At 42.3% G+C, this 25,180-nt stretch overlaps 1 protein-coding gene across 3 annotated transcripts in view; it reads left to right on the top strand.

Annotated features, from left to right (window-relative positions):
• Nucleotides 1-25,180, top strand: part of PTPN1 (protein tyrosine phosphatase non-receptor type 1) — a 66,766-nt gene that overhangs the window by 29,854 nt on the left and 11,732 nt on the right. For 2 of the 3 annotated variants that reach the window (XM_060033412.1, XM_060033413.1), the window contains exons 2-4: nt 15,457-15,547; nt 18,426-18,526; nt 21,286-21,384. In XM_060033412.1, the coding sequence (XP_059889395.1) occupies nt 15,457-15,547; nt 18,426-18,526; nt 21,286-21,384 (291 nt within the window). Of the gene's footprint in view, nt 1-12,837; nt 12,915-15,456; nt 15,548-18,425; nt 18,527-21,285; nt 21,385-25,180 lie in introns of those variants that run through there. The other variant, XM_060033414.1, reaches the window with a different exon arrangement.

The raw sequence follows: 25,180 nt of genomic DNA, 5'->3' as shown, positions 1-25,180 counted from the left end.
CCTCTCCAGCCCTGTTGAGCGGAGGCAAGTTTAGGAAGTGTTATGTGTATGCCCTGTGCACCCCTAGGAGTCTGGGCACAGAGACCTGGGTCGCAGGCCACTTTCGTGTGGTGTGGGCCCACTCTCTCCTCTCTGACCTTTGGTGTGATGGCAAGGGCTTGGAGAGTGACACAGGCAGCAGACTTTGGGGTTGCTCCAGTGGAGAATGGCCATCCTGTCTCCACCCCAGCCTTCATTGCTAAGGTTTCCTTTCAAGCAACAGTGCTGGAACAGACTAGGCAAAACAGCTTAGATATAGCTGTATGATGTATCTTCTCCCCTTAATGCCAACCAAAGTTGGCAAGGAGAGGTGACAGGTCAGCAGTGCCCGAAAGAGCTCTTTCCTCTGCACCAGATGTGGCTGCTCCACAGTTACTCCTGAGTTTACTATTTTCATTTTTACCAGCTCCTCTCATTGCCTTTCCCTTCTTCCTGTGAATAGATTTTGCCTCTGAGCAGGACTTTCTACTCAGTAGCATTGTTTGTGGCCACAGCGGTCTTCCCCCACCAAGTAGGAACTCACTGAGGACAGGGACGACGACAGAGCCACCTGCCCCGTCAACAGTTGGTACAACCTGAAACGCAAGAACAAAAATTGGCTGCAAGTACAGTGATAGCAATGTTGCAGTCTTGACTCTGAAGGCGATCCTCAAAACTTGACTTTGGCATCGTATGTAAGGGTTTGCTTTAAAAAATATACTTGGGTGGTGAGACCAATTACCTTTAAAATAATTTTACATTTCTGGCTTTTTAACTGTCCTGTTCTCTAATGAACATATCTCACTGAAACTTTCCACTGTTTGCTCTGAGTAATCTTGTTTACTTGAAGATTGCTTTACAGTGCAGTAAGAAAACAAACATTCTAATCATGAGTTTTTTTCAAGTTTAGGCATTGCTGTTACATGAAAATGTCACTAGACTTAGTGTCCCTAAAGTTCTTTATTTATCCTGATTTTTGTAAAATGTTTGATTTATTTGGTCCTAGGGATTTATTTTCCTGTTAGCCCAATGAAGATGTCATGATTTTGTGAGCCTTGGGGAGAAGAGTGCCTAGCTATTGTATTATCTTTAAAGGATATTACTTCTACAATAGCTTCAGTTATTTATGTAATAATAGTGGCCCTAGGTCTGTCTCTAGCAATATGTATATGGATTTTGGTTCCTATATAGTTTTAGTTGTAGCATTGAGATATTGAGCAAATCCTCTTGAGGAAGTATTTGGCATCAGTCGGCCTTCTAAAAATTGATCATATGTTATTAGCAGAGGTTTACTGCCTCCTTTCATTGTATAGAAAAATTTTTTTTTTTTATGTATCCAGTTCTAAGAAGGCAGATGACCAAAAGATCATGCAGCTGTTGCCGGAGGCTTATGGGTGGAGAGGAGGAAGGGATAGAACCGTTTTTAAACAATTGCATCTCCCTAAATACGTCAAGGAGATAGGAAGATGTTCTAATTTGATTTGTTGACATACAGGTATTTTATGCTGGATCTTGTTTTAAGTAGTTACTCTGAAAGTTGCTTTTTATTTAAGTACACTTAATAAATTAAAATTTGCTTTGACGGAAGTTAAAATGTTAGAAATCAGGTAACTGACATGGAGAACTATGCTTTTTAAAAAATAGTCTGCTTAAAAAAAATAGTCTGCTTATGGACATGGTGAACAGAAATAATTTAATGTTTTAATTTTTTCTTCTATTTCACTACAAGTTTATACGCATAATAATACATACCAGATAAATATGGGGGAAAAGTTTTGTGCCAGAGCCATCCTGCCTACTCTTTCCTTACAGAAGAACAAAGTAACAGTATTCATTTTAACTATAGAAATACTATAGTGGGTTTTTTTAATTCCCTATATTTTAATCTCCTGTGTTCCTCTTGATCTTTAATTTGCTAAAATAGTTGCAAAGAATGAATCTAGCCTGCATTAATCTTCTTAAACAAACACAACTCTACCTAGTTGTAATGGTTCGTCTTTCTCTTAAAAATAGTGATTTGTTCACTCTGAAATCTGAATGATCAGTTGCAGCTGCATTTTGTTCCTATTTGAGTTTAGGAAGACGGGGAGGAGGAAGCACTCTGTAATATACAATTTGAATTACTGTAATAGACGGACACAAGGATTAGCATAGTGGAACTGTTAACCTGACAGAACCAGAAGAAACATCTATTCTTAGCATAGTTCGAGATTTAAAGGCAACATAATGGGTATAGTTGAAAATTGTAGAAGGAAAATAAACCAGATGGGTTAAGATTAACTTTTTTTTCTAAATTGTTACTACCATACTGAGGAAGAGGACTTTCTACCATTAGAGGCAATAAAGAAAATCGCAGAGGGAAAGGTCAATAGGTTTGAATACTTAAAAATTTTAAACTACTTTAAAACTCTTTATTACTTAGGTAATGCATGTGCGCTGTAGAAAACAATTGGAAAACAATAGAAAATAAAAATCACTCATAATTCTGCCAAGTGGCAGCTCTCGTTATTATAATGACATTTTATGATAATCCTCCCACAGTTAAAATATTTTTATTTAGGGGAAATTAAATTTAAATGTGCAAACAAATAAATTGACAAAGTGGTTTCTCAGGATAGACAAAGAATTGTTGGCTTTAAGATATGTAAAGAGCTTACATGAGTAAGAAAAATACTAATATTCTCGAAGATTGGTAGGCAAAGGACAGAGACAGTCACTCTGTGTTCATCATTCAGCAGACGCTGAGTGCCTGCTGGTCAAGTTAGAGTAGTGTTTACTGTGCACAAAAATGGCTGTTGGAAGGGACAGACATGCCATATTGTCGTCTGTATGTTTTATTCCAACATCTTGAGGCATAATCAAGATATAAATGAAATTGTATGGAAAAACATTTTTCTTTAGTTGAATTTTTTCAAAAATAATGGAGAAGATTGTATTTATGAACTTGAGATGGGCAACTGTTTCTTAAACAAGACACCCCACAAAAACGATAGAGGAAAAGATTGATAAGTTGAACTACATTGACCTTAAGAACTTCTCTTCAATGGGAGAAAATATTTGCAAATGAAGCAACTGACAAAGGATTAATCTCCAAAATTTACAAGCAGCTCATGCAGCTCAATATCAAAAAAACAAACAACCCAATCCAAAAATGGGCCTAAATAGACATTTCTCCAAAGAAGATATACAGACTGCCAACAAACACATGAAAGGATGCTCAACATCACTAATTATTAGAGAAATGCAAATCAAAACTACAATGAAGTATCACCTCACACCAGTCAGAATGGCCATCATCAAAAAGTCTGCAAACAATAAATGCTGGAGAGGGTGTGGAGAAAAGGGAACCCTCTTGCACTGTTGGTGGGAATGTAAATTGATGCAGCCACTGTGGAGAACAGTATGGAGGTTCCTTAAAAAACTGAAAATAGAACTACCATACGACCCAGCAATCCCACTACTGGGTATATACCCTGAGAAAACCATAATTCAAAAAGAGTCATGTACCACAATGTTCATTGCAGCTATGTTTACAATAGCCAGGACATGGAAGCAACCTAAGTGTCCATCAACAGATGAATGGATAAAGAAGATGTGGCACATATATACAATGGAATATTACTCAGCCATAAAAAGAAACAAAATTGAGTTATTTGTAGTGAGGTGTATGGATCTAGAGTCTGTCATACAGAGTGAAGTGAGTCAGAAAGAGAAAAATACCGTACGCTAACACATATATATGGAATCTAAAAAAAAAACGGTTCTGAAGAACCTAGGGGCAGGACAGGAATAAAGACACAGACGTAGAAGATGGACTTGAGGACACGGGGAGTGGGAAGGGTAAGCTGGGACGAAGTGAGAGAGTGGCATGGACATATGTACACTACCAAATGTAAAATAGATAGCTAGTGGGAAGCAGCCACATAGCACAGGGAGATCAGCTCGGTGCTTTGTGACCGACTGGAGGGGTGGGATAGGGAGGGTGGGAGGGAGGGAGACGCAAGAGGGAGGAGATATGTGGATATATGTATATGTATAGCTGCTGCACTTTGTTATACAGCAGAAACTAACACACCATTGTAAAGCAATTATACTCCAATAAAGATGTTAAAAAAAAAAAAGAGCTTCTCTTCATCAAAAGACACCATTAACTTTGGGTTGTTTGCAGAAGTGGCCCCAAATTCCTCCCATCCCTGTCACATTCATGCCCCTCTGAATGTGACTCTCACCAAGAGGTGGACAATCACTTTTGAATTTGTGCTCGGCCACGTGACTAGCTTTGGCCAGTAGAATGTTGGTGATAATGACACAAGCAGAGGCCTAAAAAACATACAGGCATACCTCGTTTTACTGCACTTTGCTTTATTGTGTTTTTTACAAATTAAAGGTTGGTGGCAACCCTGTGTCAAACAAGTCTACTGGCACCAGTTTCCCAACAACATTTGCTCACTTTGTCTGTGTGTCACATATTGGTAATTCTTGCAATATTTCAAACTTTTTCATTATTATTATATTTGTTGTGGTGACCCATGCTCAGTGATCTTTGATGTTACTAATGCAAAAAGATTACAACTCACTGAAGGCTTAGCTCACGGTTAGCATTTTTTAAGCAATAAAGTATTTTTAAATCAAGGTATGTACACTGTTTTTTTCAGACATAATGCTTTTGCACACTTTATAGACTAGTGTAATATAACCATGACTTTTATATGCACTGAGAAACCAAAAATTCATGTGACTCACTTTATTGCGATATTCGCTTTATTGTTGTGGTCTGGAACTGAACCTGCAGTGTCTCTGTACTTGCATATCTTTCTTGCTGCTTTTGAGAATTCTACCGTTACTACAGTGTGAACAAACCCAGGCTAGCCTGTTGGTTGATGAACGACACTGACCTGATTACTGCCATCACCCTTGTCAACAGCCAGCCAAGCACCAGGTTTGTAAGTGAGGCCAGTGGGCCACCAGTGATCACAAATGCATATGGTGAGCCCAGCCAACAGTACATGGAACCAGAGACAAGCCATCCCAGCTAAGCTTAGCTCAGATGGCCAACCCCTAGAATCACAAGCAAATAAGCTGTTGTAAGCCCTGTGTTTTGGGGTGGTTAGATACGTGTATCAGTTGGCTTTTGCCAACATTTGCAGTGTGTGTGACCACCAAAGGACTTGTGCCCAAAATACATAAAGAATACTGCATATCATTAAGAAAAAGACAACAGCCTAATAGAAAAAGAAGTGGACAAAGGCTACATATGATATCATTCCAACTGTATGACATTTCTGGAAAAAGCAAAACTATGGAAACGGTAGCAAGATCAGTTGACAGGTTGACAGGGGTGTGCCGGGAGAGAGGGAGGGATGAATAGGTAGAGCACAGGGTTTTAGGCCAGTGCAAATACTCTGTTTAATGGAGGATACATGTCATTATAAATTTGTCAAAATCCACATAATGTACAAAACAAAGAGTGAACCTTCTTCAAAACACTTCAAGGGCTCCTCTGGCCTGTAGCAGTAGTATCTTGCTCTGGTATTGCCACTTTTCCAGGTGTCTTATAAGCAGGTGTGACATGTGACATCAATGCTGATGTTATGATAAGTTACTTAAAAAACAAATGGCTGTAAAGTCATTCACAGAATGTTACTTTCACTTGCTGCATTCAGATGTTTTCTTAATTAGGAATATCAAGTAACTCTGATTATTGCATGACTTAGTGGAGAAAACAGATAGAAAGCCACAGGCTATGGGCTCACATGGGGTTTTGTCTCTTGTAACCTTATGATTAGACTAACATATCTTGGCGTGGTAAGTAGTAAGCATTCACTGAACTGTTGATTTTATTAAAAGTCCTCTCTCACCAAATTGGCCCAAAGAGATTCTTCTCCTGAAGCCCTGAAGTTTTTAAGACCGTTGCTGTTTATTCAGCAACATCCTAAATTAGCTTTATGTAAGTAAGTTGCATCTCACACTAGATTGAGGTCTAAGAAAAGATAAGAAATCTGTGCATAGATCAGGTTATCCTTAATTTACCCATAATGTGTGGTGCATGTGGTTTTATGCATACAGCCTGGTACCATTGTTCTCAGGCACAGTTCAATGCTAGAACCCTTAATCTAAGCCACAGGAGGAAGCAAAAAGAAAGGCAGATGCAGGGCTTCCCTGGTGGCACAGTGGTTGGGAGTCACTGCCTGCGATGCAGGGGACACGGGTTCGTGCCCCGGTTCAGGAGGATCCCGCATGCCGCGGAGCGGCTGGGCCCGTGGGCCATGGCCGCTAGGCCTGCGCGTTGGAGCCTGTGCTCCGTGGCGGGAGAGGCCACAGCGGTGAGAGGTCCGCGTACCGTAAAAAAACAAAAACAAAAGAAATGCAGGTGCAGATAGAGTTTGGGGCTTCTGAATCATTCCTTCTGCCTTTCCAAGAATGATCAGATCCTTGGTGGTGGGGAGGGGGTGTAGGTAGAGTATCCACTTGCTCAGGGCTTTAATCCTGTTTTACTGTTATTCTTGATGAATAGTCATGGATGTGTTTGTGTGAGGTACATGTGACAGTGCCTATCTGAGAACCTAGCGTCTCTTTATCTGGCTGTTCATCTTCATATCCTTATTGCCTGCCACATAGTCAGTGCTCAATAAATATTTGGATGAATTGCAGGGACTCAAACACCGACTCTAGACCTTGCTTCTTTAATCCACATACACAGAATTCTTTGGAAAGCCAGGCAGAAGAGCTTGGTCACCTGCTTCCCCTCTTCCCCAAATTGTCATTTTATCTTTGTGGCTTCAGTAAAAAACTATCACTTCATAATGCTTTTGGGCATTGGTCACGTCTTTCCTCGTCAGCCCTAATCCCCGAAATGGTAGGTAGAAAAGTACATTTACATCTAGAAAGTATTTAGAAAACTCATTTGGTTGATAACAATAATGCAAAAGCCTTTTCTTTGGTTATGGTACAGAATCTTGTACTGCTCTTGGAATATTAAAGAAATGCTTAACCAAAGCTAGTTTCATTTTGACATTCTGTTTCCCTCCCATTTACACTCCCAAGTTATACACAGACTATCATCAGTTTCATAAGTATGGTTCTGTTATTTCAAAGTAGGAATATCGTGTGGGTTCCTAAGGTCTCTCCCTGTGACCACTGAGCTTAGGGAAATTAACCATGGAAGGAGGAAGCTGGTGGTTGGCAATCTGGTTCCATGTAAACGAAAGTGTAAACCTTCCACTTTCAGATGTCTGCCAACTACTTGTGTCCTTAGTCAGCTGTACCACTGTCCTCGGCAAAGTGCCAGAACCCCAGGGCCTGAACACTTAAACTGTCCCTATGGAAAGCAGAAGGTAAACAAAACAGAAGTGAAAGTAGATTCAATTTTTTAGACTGTTCTCTTACAGGAATGGGTTTTGTGGTTCTCAGCATTAAAAAAAAAAATACTTGTTCCAATATGTTTCATTGACATCAATTACTGTAAGTCTGATTCATTTTCTGCCTATTGATTTCTGCCCAAGGTGAAATTTATGACATTTAACAGAAAACATAAGTGATCAAAAAAAACAAAAAACATACTTTAAGCGTTGTAAAAATAAGGTTTAAAGTCAGTGGTACTTGAAAACGCAATTTTTGTATTTCTTAGTTAACTATTCAGCTGTGTAAAAAATAAATGACAATGTTAACGTTCTGTTAAGCTTCCAGGAGATGTTGTGATTTACTTTGAAGATTTTTTAACCTTACTGTTTTGCAGCTTTACTCTGACCCTAACGTGTGGGTACTGATTTATATTTTAGGGGTGTGCTGGGGCTGCTCTATCCTCTGTCTCTCTGAACTGCTCCTTCACATCTCCTATTTCTCCATGCTGTGTTCCTCTGCTTTCAAAGTACCCATCCTTTGTGTTCAGTGCAGAGTGTTTATCTTCATCTGTTAAGGTTTGTTGTTGTTTAAATTTCAGTGATTGTCAATTCCATTTCCAAGATTTCTCATTTGTTCTTTCCTATCCACTTATTCTGGCTTCATTCCTCCCTAGATTTATTTATAGCATCTTTTTTATACATGATTCCTTTATTTATCCCTGATTTCAAATATATTTATCTTTAAAGTGCTAACAATAAATTTCTTGTGGAATAGATTTATTTTTCTAGTTGATTTGTTGGCTATCTTTTTCAGAACTAGTCACCTTCTGTTTTTTTGGTACCTTGCTTGCAGATCACTTTGAGTGGGAGGCCTGTTTTTTTCATTTGTTCTGTTTTTGAGCCTAGCTGTGCCTTTGTGCTTTTCTTTATATTTAATCAACCTCGCTTTGTGTTCAGAGCAGAGGGTGCACATCAGAGCGTGAAATTGGTCCCACCATGTCCACCAGATGGTTCCCCTTTGTGAAGGGTACTCCACACTTTCCATTCCTGCCCTCATCCTCGTTTGTGGCGAATTTGTAAAACAATTTGATTATGCTTTTTTCCATGTTGTTTTCCAAATGTACATAATTGTTCTGGTAGTGATTTGTAACTCCATTTTCTTTTAACCTTACCCCCGGCCAGTGTACAAGATGACCCAACATTTCCTCAAGCTCTGGCAGGGATGATTATTGTATATCCTTCTGCCTTTTAAATGCTGGCCAGTTTTGTTCCTTCCTCCCTCCCCCTCTTTCTCTTTCAACTACCACATAAGAGTCTTATGTTCTTGGTTTACTTTTCATCATCTTTTTCTGTTCAGTACATAATCATTTTAAATTTTAAACCAAAGCAAGCTTGGTGCTTGTTAGCTAAATTTTAAGCTTTTTCATTATTATCTAAGCGTTGTAGTTTATCTTAAAATTTAACAATATTGAGTATGTGACTTCTCGTGTATTGATTATATAAACAGATAAATATAATAAAATATTTTCCTAAGGTTTTTGTAGTAAATTATATTGTTCCATTAACTAGTATAGGTAAAGAATACAGCATTGCTTTCAACTTGAAAGACATTGAACTTCTGACTGATAATTTGTGTATTTCTCAGAGTATACTTTGTTATGCAGAAATTTTATATTCTCATTTATAATGAGATTTATGAATAACGAAATTTGTTCAACACGTTATTTTGAAGAGTTGGTTGCTAAAATTTTAGTCTAGCCACCCCTCCCCCCCATTTCTATATATATCTCCCTATTCAGTGGTGACTACTGCAAGAGTTCCAGGAAATGTACACCCTGTATGTTCACTTATTGCATTTTAAATTATTGTCTTTACTGTACTTCTGCATTTCCCTTCAGTCTAGTTCTGTTTATTTCTGAGAGCCAGTAGCTTCCATAAAGTACTGGATAACGGTCGGAGCAATCAAATTAGGCAACCATTTGTAAAATGGGGGTGCGGGGGAGCATAGAAGATGCTGAAGGTGCTAAGGGACTTGTAGTTCACTGCAGTTCTAGCAAATAAAAGATACCACTGGAGTCTTTTCTTCCTTTAGACTTTTAAAACAGATAGCTGTCCGAACCATCTAAAAATAACCCTTTTTGCTTTGAATCCACGTTTTAGTAACACTTTTGGTACTCTCTTGTCAGGAGGCCGTGTGACTCAATTGCACAGCAAAATAATAATAATAATAAAATGATTGGAAAGCAGGATTGGACCAGACATTTGCTTAAACATATTCCCTTTCAAGAACATTTCTGTTCCATAAAATGAAGCAGATTGGTATGGAGTTAAGGACTCTTTGAGGGGGACCTTTGGAATCATCCCTTAATTCCATCACTAGAATTAGGTTGAGTGCCTACTCTGAGCCTGGGCCGGGGCTAGGAGGGGTGAGAGAGGTGAAGGTCTAGGCCCTTCCCAGCAGACTCCCAGCTTTAACAAGATGCTGGCTCCACCTCATCACTCTCAAATAGTTTTAAGAGAAATATGCATTTTACTGTGGAGCCAATAAGAGACATTCACCCTATTCTGGGACTAAAGAGAAAAAGGTGTTAAAACCAAAATTGCTAGGTTTAACTTAACAAAGTGCTATAAACCTGAAAATATTTCTGCAAGGCTGGATTGGCTTTTATGCCTATGTGTTTTCAAAAACGGAAATCTCAAGTAAAAAATTACCAACTTTTCACCCAAGTTTGACTTTTTGCCTAATTGGATTTGGGAGGTATTTGAATAATGGATCATGAGCTTTCCCGTAAATACAGAAATTGATTCACTCTGGGCCCTAATTCATTCCAGAATTACCAGAGCTTTATAAGCACGTTATATCCCTTTGTACTCACTGGGAGGTCATCTGTTATCTTGTTAAGTGAGTGTGGGAAGATGGGAAATAAAGAACTAGCTTTAGAAATTATTCAGGTAATGTCAGTTTCTGCCCTGCTCACTTCCTTGCCTCTTAAGATTTCCAGTTCAGATGTTTTGTTTAAACTTTATCAAGCATTTTCTAGCCCAGCTTTCTAGCCCAGCCAAATCATAATTTTGGAAGAACTGCTTTTTTCCTCTCATGAAAACGGTTCACTATAGAGATGAGTCAGATCATTTTGGGTGCCCATATAAAATGGTACAGTGTAATTTAAACCATTTGCCTGTAAGCTTTGACCAAACTTGAGCTCTGCTTCGGTAGCACATCATCAGATTTATTCTCCAAGAGAGCATGAACGTTTGACGTCCATTACATATGATGTTTCGTTCTATGACATTTCTGAAACCTACACTAAAAATAGGAAGTAAGCTTCTAAAAAACCAGTAAAGAACTGTCCGAGGGAAGGAAATGGATAGGGTATCTATTTGTTGGTATATTTAATTTCCCACTGGTAACATTTCTAAGTTAGTGTGATCCCATCCCGGAAATTATGAGGTACACTTTGAATGATTCTTGAAACGTTCAGTAGGTATTTTTTAGGGGATGCTTCTGGGAGTATGTTTCATGGCAAGTTTATTGTTTCCTTTTTGGCTTGGCTCCTCAGTTTACCCAGCGTTCATCTTTTCATCATCAGCTTTAAGGCCTTTATTTTATTCTGTGTGTGGAAATTTTACATACTTTGGTGGATTATTTAATCTTTGGTCAGAGTAATCGAAGATCTTCTAGGGATACTTCATGCTTGGGATGAAAGTCTCCTTAAAGTTGTTCATCAGTCAGGGATCTGCTTTTTCTACCGCAGTTAGAAGGTTAGCTTACCTTTGATACAGTTTTAGAATACAGAAATCTTGCTTTGCTGTAGTTCTGTAAAGGTTTGTGGTACAGTAGTGTATCTGCTTTCTTCTAAACCACTGTTGGTAGTTACTTTTAATTTTAAAGGTACTTTGTCACTCCTCAATTTTAAGACTCTAATCCTGGCATTTTATTTTACTGAATGAAATGTAAATACTTGTATTCAAAGCATGCATATATTTCCCATATGCCATTCTAAAATTGAGAAACACTTAAACTGGGTATATTTTATTATTTGTAAATTATACCTCAAAGCTGGTCAGAAAAACTAATTGAAATGCATAATTAAGATCTGTGCATTTTGCTCTATGAGTATACCTTAATTTTAGAATCTCTTTTTTAAAAAGTATTGTGTGAATAACTCCTATTTTTATTAGGTATCTCCGAGTTTTGCTGTGTTCTCTCTCACCAAAAAAGTAGAGATTAATAAATCCTTTGGCTGAATAAAATCAATTGCACACTGTTGTTGCTATTTTGGCCCTTATTTCCTCAGAATGAATACTTGTTAGTTCAGTGGTTTATCCATGTCAATGATTTCTTCCATCTTCATCTAGTCACACCAGCTGGAGTGATCAGATTGTTTCACATCACAAGGCAAAATTCGTACCTTTTGCTAAACACTTCCAAATAACAAGTAGAATAAGAAATTTAAAACTGAGATTTATTTTTTCAAGTCATTTTTCTGTGTTGTGTAGCATTTCCCTGAAAGCTTAATCTCATCCATAAATGATGTGATGGCTAAGTTACTACTGGACTAATTTGTTTAATCCCAAGTGGGCTTATAATATATCATCATAGCTTTAAATTATTATCTCATTTCTAGTATGAGTCAAAAACTCCTCCTTGTCATTTTGTAGTTTTTTTAATAAGTAGAATAGCAGAATGTGGGCATTCTTTTTTTTAAATCCAAGTTGAATGTACACATGGTTTAAGAGCTTAAATAACACCATGATAAGCTTATAATAAAATCCAGTTACTTGCTACCCATACCTCCCTGTTCCCCAGTCTTTCTCTTCATGGATGACTATTTTGAACTCTTTGAGCTGCTGACTCTATCTTGTATTTATTTCCGTATTTCTAAGGAAAATGCTTATCTTTGGATTCATTGATTTAGATCTTTCCTAAGGTATAGGATTTCACTTTCTTAAACAGCCATTCCTTCTGCTTTCCCACTTTGCTTCCCCTCCCCCATTCTTCCAGTATGTTATACTTTTTGGTTAAAACCATATTCATTGTGTACATTATTTGCCTATGCACACAGTCACAGATAGTGTTGTACTGTACTGTTTCCTTTTTAATAGATTTTCCTGTAGTTAATACTTTCCTGCCTTTTTTTCATCTGTAGAGTTTTCTTTCTACCTGTTGCTAATTCTTCCCATAGCTTCTGATAGCCTCTCAGAACAATTTTCCACAAGCTCAGTCAGTGCTATGCAATAGAGATACAGCGCAACCCATATGTGTAATTCTGCTTTTTCTAGTAGCCACAGTAAGAAAGATAAAAGGAAGCAGATGAAAGTAGTAGTACAGTTTGCATAATCCAATATGTTCAAAACGTTATTTCAACCAATAGTCAGTATTTCAAATATCTGAAATACCTTACTTTCTTTTTTTAGCACTAAGTCATCAAAATCCAATGTGTATTTTTACACTTGCGCAACATCTCTTTTCAGGCTGGCTGCATCTCAAGTGCTCTCAATAGCCACGTGTGGCTCGTGGCTGCTGGGCTGCTGTTTCGGACAGAGCAGTTTCAGGTGATTTCTCAGCTTCAGATTTGGTCTTGGAGGCGTCCCTACTGGGGACCTCTGTTCTTTGGTCTGGGTCGCTGGGTCTGTAGGCTGCCCCACAGCTACCATTTTGAGACTTCTTTGCTTTTCTTCTCAGTTGGATTCCCTGTTTTCTGGACTTCAGGTCTTCTCATTTCCCTTTGGTGGTCTCGTTCGGTCACGGTTGGTACAGGGGACAAAGGCATGTTGTTGACTCGTCTGTCTCTTGGGTCATTCTGGGCCAATCTGGCTGCTTGCCTCCTAGTGCTGGTATATGGTTGTCATCCTGGGGCCTCCCCCGTCACAGCTTTTGCGGAAATTTCCTGTGCCTTTGCTCTTGTGTTGGATCCTTCCCCCCGACCCCTGTCCTGTATATCTTACATCTTTCTCTTTCTTGGTTTATTTCCTCACTCAGGTGGAAGACATGCTCCAGTGGATTGCTGCAGCAAGGGGGCAGAGGTGGTAAAGTTTTTGAGACCTTGCATATCTGAAATGTTTTTCTTGTCCCTTCTCACTTGTTGATTATTGGGCTGTGTATAGAACTCTAAGTTGGACATCATTTTTCTTCAGAATTTTGAAGGCATTGCGCCATTGCCCTTCAGCTTTCAGTGTTCTTGCAGAATCTGATTACCTTATCTTTTGAAAGTGAACTATTTTTTCTCCCTGGGAACTTACAGTATGTTCTTTTTGTCTGCAGGATTCTGGAATTGCAAATTAGTGTGTCTCAGTATGGATCTGTTTTTATCATTTTGATGAGCACTTGATGTGTCTGGGAGATTTCCTTGAACTATTTTTTAATGTATTCTTTTCTTATATTTTGTTTTGCTTAATTTTCCATTATTGTTATTTATTTATTTAGGCTTTGCCTTCTGGAAAGGTAGGATTTCTTCTACCTTTATCTTATCACTCTTCAGTTAAGCTTATCATTTCTGCCATCTTGTTTTTAAGTTGCAAGAGACATTTTTATTGTATACAACATCCTGTTCTTAATCCATGGATACAGTATCTTATCTGAGTATATTAATAATGTATATATTTTAAGCTTTCATTTCTCTGCAGTTTATTTCCTCTAAGGGGCTTTTTTGCCTGTTTTGTTTTTCTTTTAAATCTCTTTTGTATCAGAGGCTTTCTCTCCTCTGACATCTTGTAATCAGTGGTGTGTACATGATGAAGAATAGGGGCTTACAGGGTCTGCAGCGAGCTCTGAGCAGGTGTAAGGGGCTTATCAGCACAGATCTGGCCACTGGGCCTCTAGGTGCAGGTAGGCTGTTATTCCGTACCCCTGTAATGGCATCTCTTGGTCTTTCCTCTTGTCTGCTCAGATCATCTAGAGAGCACTCTGCCCCCTGATTTACATCTTCCAGAAAATAAATCTCCAGATTTCTGCAGAGTTGTGAGGCAGCAGTCACCCAGCAGCACGGAAGGGGGCGGTGGGAGTGGAGATGCTGCTCCCCTCAGGCAGCTCTGCCCCGCTCCCCTGCAGTGAATCCCACCCCTCCTTCCAGAGAAGCACACTTTCTGCGCCTTTGGAAGGTTCTGCGGTGGAAATCATGATGGTTCTCTGCTTTCCCCACTGCTGGCTTGTAATTGAGCTTTCTCAGGCCTGCCAACGACTAATCAGTCTGATTTCCAGCTTCCAAAATTGTGTTGCTATTATCTGCTCTCCTGTTCTCTCACTGTGGGTTCGTCTTTTTTTTTTTTTTTTAAGTTGTAATAGACTATGCATAACATACAATTTGCCATTGTAACCATTTTTAGGTGTACATTTTAGTGGCATTAAGTATATTCACATTGTTGGATGAGCTTTTCTTTTAATAATGTATAGTAAAATACAGACTTAAAGGAAAAGCCTATTAAATAGGATTATAGGGGTGTTGATTTAGGGGAGCAAAATTAGATGTGTGTGATCCATGTAGCAGGACGCATAATGTGCATCTTCTGTTAGTCCAGGCACTTGCTCTTTCTGACAGTTTGGTATAATGGGATTTGTTTACCATCTCCTAGGAAAGCATTTGGATAGTTTGTTGGCGTAAAAGGGCATTTTATCTGCTCTTGATAACTGTAGCTTTACAAAAGGTTACAGATGGAACTCCCAGGCCTGACTTGGAAGGCTCTCCAAGATCTGGCCTGTACCCACCTGTGTGCCCCAGGCCTGCTGTTCCTCCCACCGGCCCACTCACTGTTCCTGCATAAGACGTGAACTCCAGCCCCCGTGCCTTTGCCGTGCTGGGGGTTCCTGAGTGAAACGTGCCCACCCCGCCCATCTTCCTGCCCTCTTCCACGTCTTTCCAGCTCCCAGCCCCATGCCACTTCCCCCTACCCCAGTTGTCCTTCTCTTTTCCTCCCATGACCTTGGGCATGCCTCTGAGTTAGCACCTTGCATTTCCCACACTGCGTGGCTCCCTTTGATGTCCGTTTCTGTGCTGGGTCTTCCTCAGTGCCCGGCACAGGGCCCACGCTCAGTTAACTATCTAGATGAATTCCTGATGCCAGAGATTTCAAGGGAGAACTCTTTATCCTTTTTTTGTAGGATATCCGACACGAAGCCAGTGACTTCCCATGTAGAGTGGCCAAGCTTCCTAAGAACAAAAACCGAAACAGGTACAGAGATGTCAGTCCCTGTAAGTATTCACATCGCCGTTACTCTGCTTCCATTCAGCTGCAGGACCTCTCAGTCAGGACTCCTTTAGCCCCGGGGTTTGGTAATAAATTGATAGCAGTAAAGGTTTATGACTTGATTGTTTCCTATAATAAAGGCATTAGAGACTTATAGTAATGGTTCATTTTTCCACCCTTGTAGAAGGGGTAAGGTTTCAGTTCCTGGAAAATTCAGCTAAGTTCAAAGCACTTCTTTTCCACTTTGACTATTTTAATGATGAATCATTTTCCTACGAGCTGAAGCAGGGTATAGCAGGCATAATATAACCACTTCTGGGTGACTCAGCAGAAGTCTTATTAGACCCCGAGCATTGTATTGAACTGCTAACGATGCCCTGCGCAGGCATTAAAGGGTGGGAGCGGTTCACCCCCTCAACTAAAGCTGCAGTCAGCTCTGCTTGTTGACCCCACCCCCTGCTGCCATCATCATTTTTCAAGCTCTTTCCTGCCATTAGCTCTCAGTGTGCCCGTTGGCATCCTCCTCTGCCTTCTGAGTAATTGGCTCTCAGTCTGCTGATATCTCGAAAGTAAATAACCAAATATGTTAGAATTTGTATAAAGTAACAAAACCTGGAGGGGAGTGAAGGACGTGAACTTTGCCACCTCCTCTAGGCCACAGAGAACCTTCTGGCTCACCTCCATGTGGCCGTTGCCAATCAGTGAGGGCTGTGGCTGCCAGCAGCTCCCCCGGCACTGCTCTCTGCCAGGGACATTGAAGATGCAGCTGGTCAGTCCCCAGCCAGGCACTTCCCGCCGGCCTGTCAAAGCTCACTGCCCTCCCGCCCTGAACTGTGCAGCGCCCAGGTTCCCGGGAGGGGCGCGAAGTCGGACCCCAGTTGGCACGGAGCAGTCTGCCTCCAATGGCTGCCACGGTCCCTGCCCCTCAGAGCTTTGTGGCCTTGGGCCGGCTGCCCCCTCCTCTGATCGTCAGTCAAACAGGAGTCAACGCGGATCTCAGGATTGTGCGAAGATGAATAAAGTCACGTCAGCCGCTTAGCCCAGTGTCTCACTCGTGAATGTTGGCTGCGGTTGAGATGGTCACTAACTGAAGGTGCTCGCCAGGAACATCTGAAGCGTGGGTCTAGGTCAAGTGACACATGATTTTGCCCCAATGCCCAATACTCTTGATTGAGCACGTCTAGGCTATGGCACCTCGTAGGCTTTATTTAAAAATAATACTAACAGCCTCTCCTCAGGCCCTGGCCAGCCGCCCTGAACTGGAAAGAACCATCACTGTCCGCACCTTTCACATGGTGTGGCCATGCCCATGGTCTCTAGCCTTTGCTGTACTTGCTCTGAATTAGGCAGTAATGTTGTCTTTAATATTCCTTTTCTACATTTTTGATCAAGGCTCATCTAAATGGTTTTATGAACCAGTTTTACAGAGAAAAAAACAGCATTTAAAATATTCTTCCAGAGACGCAATTCCCAAACCTTTTCACCCTCACCCAATCTTACTCCTTATATTTTGCTTTTTCTCCCCTACCTCTACTCTTCAGTAGAAAAGGTGATTTTCTTTTAAGGTTATGGAGGAAATGGGGAGAATGTTTCAAGGTGGAAGCTCTGGGGACTGGGTATTATCTTCCATTTGGCAGGTGAAAAACCCAGCACTCGGTGAGTAGGTTGTTTGCCCAAGGTCACCACCCAGTGCTGTTTGAATCCACTCACATAACCACCAGTGCCGGTCATAATTTTTTTTTGAGATTTCTTATCTCCATGACCCACTTAAATATTACCCAAGTATTTCAGTTTGTATTAACCCTCTATGATGAGAAACATTATTCGAAACAGTGGCTAATTTCCTAAAACATCTCTTTGGAATCCTTTTGAATAGGAAGCCCCAAACCACTTATCCCCATTAACTTTTCCTTTCCCACTGGGCAGGGGGAGAACTATTTATGGGTGGTCACCTGAGTTTACTGTCCATTGTGTTGTACCAGAAATAAAAATACCCACCTGCTCTTGTTAGCTGCACTAGCAGGATAAGGAAGGTGGCTTACCCTCAGGGAAACATGGCTTTTGTGACAAAGTTATGGTAAAGGGGAAAAAAAGGGGGCTGTGCTTTTTCAGTAACCTGGGGCAGACCTTCCAAACACAAGCTTACTTTTAAAAACTCTTCTGAAAGTTACATTTAATAGACTTTCAGTGTTTTGGATTCAGAGTTTATTTTTTCCAGTTAAACTGTCTTTTAAGTGTCTTTGATCATGAGATTTATGTTATACTTGAACTTTGAAAAAAAAAACCTCGTATCAAGGAATTCAAGGTATGACTTTTCACACTGTTGTATACTTAAGCCACTTAATCTTTGAACCATTAGGCATAGGTGAGGTTGAGGTGTGATCGTTAAGTCTTACGTACTTAGCTCATTGTACCAACTAGAGCTCTGGGGACTGGGTGGAATTTTTGGTGGATTTTTTTTTCCCTTTTAAAGATTGAAGCCACTGTGTTTTTTACCCTTTAAAAGTATATATTAGGCATCAGAGAACAGATCCCTTGACATCCCCTTTCCCCGGTCTTCCAAGTTGTGGGGACAGTAACAAATATCATAAGACGATATAGCCTAAAAACAGATTTCCCAAACAGGACATATTCTGTGTTTTAGTATAGTTTGCCTCTGTTGCTGTTTCATGTTAAGTTTCAAACACTTCCAAAAACCTTTCTGAAAATACTAGTCGTTCCCATATTGATAACTAATCTCAACTAAAACAGCTTGGCCTCAGCCAGTGTGAACGCCCTGAGTGCCAGCAACTCACCTTCTTGCTTTTTCCCCATGGGGCGCACTGCCTGTGTGGACATTTGGGGCCTCCAGGATTAACCTCTGAGTTCTGGTTTGCCTTTCAGTTGACCATAGTCGGATTAAGCTTCATCAAGAAGATAACGACTATATCAATGCTAGTTTGATAAAAATGGAAGAAGCCCAAAGGAGTTACATTCTCACACAGGTAAACGGATTGTTCGAATTTGACTCTAATGGTTTTTGCCTTACTTGATGTCAGCGTAAGAGTTTCAGAGTGCTGTTGTCTACACCTCAAATAAAATCTACCACATCTGTTTAGAAGATCAGGTTTTAAACAACCCAAAAAAGCAACAAGGAAGGAAAAAGTCTTCCTTCCGAGATTCAGTCTGGTCGTGACATGAATCTTTTCTGGGAAGTATGGCATTGCTGGGTTTATAGAAAACCGCAGTAAAATGCCAGAGTGGCCTGTGGTCTGTCGACAGAGGCAGCAGCTAGAGAAGAGCAGTACCTGTGTTGAGTCCATAAGTATTCGCCTCAGAGTGTCCAGTGCTGCTCGTGGAAATCTGAGAGGGTTAGCAATAGGCGAGGAATCTATCCAGATGGCCATTCAGAATTCCTCTGCATGGTCCTCATTCTTGCGGGGGGTGGGGTGTATGGAGGGGGTAGGTGATGTGAACAAACATGCACAACCACTTGAAACTCCCACTGGCTTTTGGCATCTTTATGGGAAAAAAAATCATAAAAGTGGTTTAATAACCTTTTGTGAAACACGTACTGGTGTATGACCCAAAGACCATGGGTATCTGGGAAAGGGGATAAAGGAGTTTCATTTTAAGTAATTTTCTCACGTCTTAATCTGTTACCTGTAAATTGGTCTAAACAGTCTAAGTTTCTCTCTCTTTTTTTAATCCTAATTTTTGTTTTTTCATTGCGTATCAGTTTTTATCAGTAGTATATTGGGTTTGCGTTATAGGGTGATTGTGAACGTCATAGCTGTGGTTAATATTCGGAGACTAAAATGACAGTGAAACCAGAAAGTGCAGTGAAAAAATTCTGCTTTGGGGCAGGGCGTATCGCTGGTGGCCCTTCTTTACTGTCCCTTTTGTCCTGTCCCAGTTCCTTTCCGCACGTGACCACAGTTGGCCCTCGTGCCCCCCAGTCAGTGTATGGAACGTCAGTCCCCGGGCCCTCAGCGCATGGTCCTCCCAGCACCTCTGGGGTGGGGATGAGAAGGAGCGAGACCTTGGTGGTGGCAGGCTGGTGGGAAGAGGTTGAGGCAAAAGTGGCTTCTTGGGAACTTCTCTTTTTAGAAGTAGTCAAGTTTCTTACTTCCTAATTTCAGCCATTCAGCTTTGGTGTGGGGTCAGGAAGCCCAAAGCAAAGATAAGGTCTGTAAAGTCACATGGAGTGTTAGGAAATCACCATGGAAACTTCTACACCGCTGTCCTCCCCACCCCCATGCCCTAGCGCTTCCTTGGCACATCTGAAGGTCTGTCTGTTTGTCAGGTTGTACCATGGTTATATCCAGCTGCTTACATGGTCTCCCTCTGCCCTGAGCTTTACATACGGGATTGAAGCAGCCTGACCCCAGAGTTACATCCCTAGACAATATGACTGAAATATTTTTTAAAGCATAGAGAATAATGTCACAGGTGCTGGCCTTCATGTCCATCTTCAAGTGTTGGCTGAGTTTGGCGTGTATCCTTTCAGATCTTACAGGATTTTTAATCCCTCAGACCCATTCTAAACTGGGGTGAAGTATGGGGGCAGGGGAGTAACAAGAGCCACCGCTATGGGGACCTGGCAATAGGGTCCTCGTGCCCAGCCATGGGCCCCCTGATTCCTTCCTTCCTGGAGCCGTTTTTCTGTCAGTTGGCTGGAAGGGGTTACCATGGAATCTGCTATTGTCTGAGACCCTAAGGAGCCAGGATTTGTCAGGTTTAGGCAGCAAATCCCAGATAAGTTCAGGGAAGGAAGCGAGAGGGCACTGAGGGCTCCGTGGTCGAGGGAAGCGCGGTGAGACTTAAATGGAAAAGATGTAAAGACTGAGGAGATTTTGGATGAAAGTGAATGGAAACCATTTTAGAAGAAGTGGTGCTGGCCAGAGGAGGTGACATGCTCTGTCGTGCAGGTGATAGGTGATGTCCCTTCCAGGCAGCACTAAAAATCGAGGCAAACTCGAGGCATTCATACCCTATATCCAGTAAACATCTGTGCCCATTGCCAGGGGGGCTGGAGTGAGACAGGCCCCGCTGCTCAGCAGGCACCCCTACCCCCCATGCCTCGGTGACACCATACCCCTTGGGCCACCCGCTTGACCATTTGTGTGTCCACATCTCATGTTCCTTGGTCCAAGGATGAAGGCTGTCTGTGGTCAGGTTAACCATTATTAATAGTAATAATAATCGGTGCATTTTATTGGGTGTTTACTGTATTCCAGGTACTGTGGTAAGGCCTAATAAGTATTGATATATGAACATAGTTAATCTTCACAACCCTGTGAATAGGTGGAGAAACTGAGGCAAGGAGAGATGGGGTGACTTGTCCGAGGTCACACAGATAGTAAGTGATTGGAGCTGGGACCAAGCCGTCGGAAGCGTCCCTGTGACCCCTTCCCCACACTGCCTCTCCCCTGCAGCCAGTTTTATTCGCTATACCACCCGCCCTAAGGCATGGTTCTCAGTGGAGCCCCTCAGCTGGCCAGCCCACACCAGAAAGCAGAGTCTGTGTTTTCTCTCCTCCATCGCTCAGCTCTGAACCAGCCCTGAGGTGCAGAAATGACCTTTCACCGCGTGGTAGGAAATAAAATTGTGGTTACCACTAGGCAGGGAGAGGCGGGTCCCTGTCCCAGCCATGGCCACCACGCTGCCTGAGGGCCCTGTCATCCACTCACCGCCAGCAGTGAGCTTGCACTGGAACGTGTTTGTGTGTAAAATGCATACACTGTGCATTGTGTGTTTGCAGGGCCCTTTGCCCAATACCTGCGGTCACTTTTGGGAGATGGTGTGGGAGCAGAAAAGCAGGGGCGTTGTCATGCTCAACAGAGTGATGGAGAAAGGCTCGGTAAGTCATAGATTGATCCACTGTTTGCATCGCTGCCCGTGTGGACGCCAGTCCACAAAGTCGACATCTGTCCGTGTTTATTTCCTTGAGTTGCTTTTCTATTTCTATTAGAAAAACATAAAGAAGCAGTATACAAATACATGTTTATTGTAAACAAGTCAGATACGTAGGTGAATTTAAAAGAGGGAAACAAGTCAAACTGCCCTTGACCTATTCTCCACCCTGCCCCCATCAGTCAGTCTCTCCAGTGTGTGATGCGTGTGTCCTGCTTTCCTCTCACCTCTCAGTCTCTCTCCTGCTTCGTGTGCTGCTGTGCTTGCCTTTTGGAGCTGTGTAAGCGGAGTTTTATTTTGAAAAGCAAGTTCCTACTGTATCTTCATCATATTTGCTTTTTCTGGCTGGTAAAAGCATGCCTCTCCGCACCTGAGCTGTGGGAGCAGCTGGACCCTGGGTTCGCCTCCATAAAATCCCCAGACGCTTGGCTCCTGGCCACACCTCTTTAGTGTGGACGTTGTCTGCTTGTGCTTCACTTCAGGGTGTGTGTTCCTTTCTTCCAAGTTCTTTGCAACGTGGACTCGAGGTGTGCATTTGTTCAGGCCACCTCCTGCCCCTCAACGGCTCTCCTCAGTCTCTCCTGCGTCCTGTATCCCGAATGGTCTTTCTAAAGCAAGTCTCACCACACCTCTTCACAGCTGAAACTCTTCTGGGGCTCCCCCTGCCTCCCAGATATGCATAATGTGGCTACTGGACCGGGTATGGTTGGGCCCTAGTTAACCTGGACCCCCAGCCCCGCCTTCCGTCTCCAGACTCCAGCCAGGACAAACGTTTATTTATTTTATTAAATTGTTCTTTTTTTTAAGTTTCTTGCCAGTTCTCTGGGCTAATGATCAGAATCACACTTGCCCCACTTCCCGGCATCCCACGTTGCTTCCCTTGGGGCCGCGGTGGCTGTGCTGTCCCTCCCCACGCATCTTTGAAGTAGGGAATAGATGCCGTATCCCCGCCCCCCTGGCTCCCGCCTGCTTCCCACGACATTCACGGCCAGCACCAGACACGGCCAGCAGCAGACACTCGCAGCCAGCACCAGCACTGCCGGGGCTCCGCAGCCTCAGAGGTGGAGGCCCCGGGAGGAGGTGGGCTGAGGAGCACGGAGACCGGGAGGAGCGTGTGGCCCAGGCCCGGCCAGGTGCTGGCACTGTGCTCTCTGGGGCTCAGCGGGGGCACTGCTGTCGCAGCTGTCCTGGCTGTGTCAGGATGCGGCCGTGGCTTGCCAGGAGAACATGAAGACTCCGGAGACGCCACCCCTCTGAAGAAAGCACAGTCGTGGCCCTAAAGGGAAAAAATACAAGTGCAAAGAAGTAACACATCAAAGGAAACGTGAGCGGTGAAAACCTAAAGCAGTAAAGCACTCGCCACAAAGCCTCTTCCCTCCCGCACCCGGAAAGGAACGGTCTTGGTTACAACAAATGGCCTTCGTACGACAGCACATGTTTAAAATCATACTTTTGCCTCTGCCTCCTTTTCTTGAAAGAGAGTATTTATTCGCTCCGCACTCACAGGTGTAAAGAGCTTACCTGAGTGTTCAGTTGATGTAGTGATGCTTCTTGTCTTAGAAAAAAATGTTTACAGTGAGAGTGGTTTTTGATTTTCTCTGCAGTGGCTTGATTAATAAAATGTGAAGTTGCAAATGTGAAGCAAACCCTCACCCATCACCACTCTTTTTTTTTTAAACCTTGTTTTTTATTTTCGTTTTTTTTTAATGTATTTATTTATTTATTTATGGCTGTGTTGGGTCTTCGTTTCTGTGCATGGGCTTTCTCTAGTTGTGGCAAGCGGGGGCCACTCTTCATCGCGGTGCGCAGGCCTCTCACTATCGCGGCCTCTGTTGTTGCAGAGCACAGGCTTCAGACGCGCAGGCTTCAGTAATTGTGGCTCATGGGCCCAGTTGCTCCGTGGCATATGGGATCTTCCCAGACCAGGGCTCGAACCCGTGTCCCCTGCATTGGCAGGCAGATTCTGAACCACTGCGCCACCAGGGAAGCCCCATCACCACTCTTGTCAGCAGTTTTGAATAAAGAAACAAAACACGAGGTTCCCGCAATACACGCACTCCTCAAGGAGAAGTGAAACACGGTGGCCGGTGCAGGTGCTGAGCACAGATGACCCTTCGGGGTCTTCCAGCCTCATCGCTGCTGACGTTTGGGCCAGATCGCTCTCTGTCTTGGGGGGCCGGCCTGTGCGTTGGAGGGTGTTTAGCAGGATCCCTGGTCTCTGCCCACTGGATGCCAGTATCACCCCCACCCCAGGTTGAAGCCATCAGAAATGTCCCCAGACATTGTCCAGTGTCCCCTGGGAGGCAGAATTGCCCTCAGTTGAGAAACACTCTGTAGTCGTATGGAGGGTTGAGAATATTAAATCATGACTTATTTATTTTAAAATCATCAGATATGGTAGCATTTGCCTTTTATTTGTTACTAAAAGTTCAGATGAAACCTCTTTGCTATTTGCACGCGGTTTGCTTTAGCTACTGTTGCCACAGGACACCAGGAGTGGTGGCCCTGTACTGCAGTCACATGTTTGTCACCAGGCCCTGCTCCTGGTTGTCGCCCACCCAAGGCCGAACGTAAATGGACCACAGATCCACTGTGACAACCTTTCCCCTTGGACTGCTATGTTGGCCATTAAAAAAACAACAACAAAAAAAAACTAGTTGGTTTTTATTGTAGTTTACTGTGATGATGTGACAGTAATCCCTGTTTTCCTTTGCAGCTCTTCTTTTTACTGTGGGTCTTTTGGGCCTGCAGATTGGCATGGAAAGCAACGTATGGTTTATGGTTCTTAAAGTTTCCTTGGGATAAACATTTTTAATTCGGCCTCAACGTTATCACCCCATAAGGGCTGACTGGGGAAAATTATAAGAAATTGCATTGTCTTGTTTGCTCAACTAATCTAATTATAACTTCTCCACACAGCCCGTGGTGAAAACCAGCTTGCAGAGCGTTTCCATGTAATGCATATTTGTTTTCTGGTTTCCTTCTTTCACCAAACAGTGGTAGATGTTCTCCCTGTATTTTTGGCAGACCTGCCCGTTACCCTTTTGGGACCCTGTGCTTCCTGGAAAACTGTTGTGCAGAAAATGATCGTGTGTGTTAGACTAAGGTCATCCAAATGGCCAAAGTTCTCATTCATTCAGTTTAAAAACTGAGTTTAGACATGATGGGATAGAGTGCATGTGTGTAGGGGCCGGGCTTGTTGTCTAGGGGGAAGTAGCAAAGCCATGTTCAACCAGAAACATCGCCCATATCTCTCCCCTGAAATCCCTACTAAAGATGCTGTTTGATTTCAAGTGCTTTCAGGCCCGAGACACTAGGTTTTGTATCATAGGTGCTTTAGGCTTTGTGCATCTCTCTCGTACTCTGCTTTTAGTTCTCTGTGTTCATTCTTCTTTCAGCCAAATCACCCATCACAGGGTCACCCCAGATGACTTTCATGGATTTTTCTCAAGATGGCGTAGCTCTTTGTCTTAGATGGACCCAAGCAAGGACTCTCTCACACCCGCCTTCATGGTGGTAACAGCAGGTATGACAGATGCCAGTACTTTGGCACTGCCATGTGGCTGTTTGGTGCCAACCCAAAACATGCCTCAATTTTAACCCTGAAGAAGGACTGCTTTCTAATAAAATAAATCGCCTTTTCCGGTCACTATGTATCAACTAAACAGGATAACAGGAAGTAGTTGATATTGTGCTTATTTTGTTTTGTTTTGTTGCATATGTTTACAATAAAAATTTCTACA

Source organism: Delphinus delphis, chromosome 15, assembly GCF_949987515.2.
Source record: "Delphinus delphis chromosome 15, mDelDel1.2, whole genome shotgun sequence".
Taxonomy (NCBI): Eukaryota; Metazoa; Chordata; class Mammalia; order Artiodactyla; family Delphinidae; genus Delphinus; species Delphinus delphis.
This window is presented reverse-complemented; position numbering and strand designations above follow the sequence as displayed.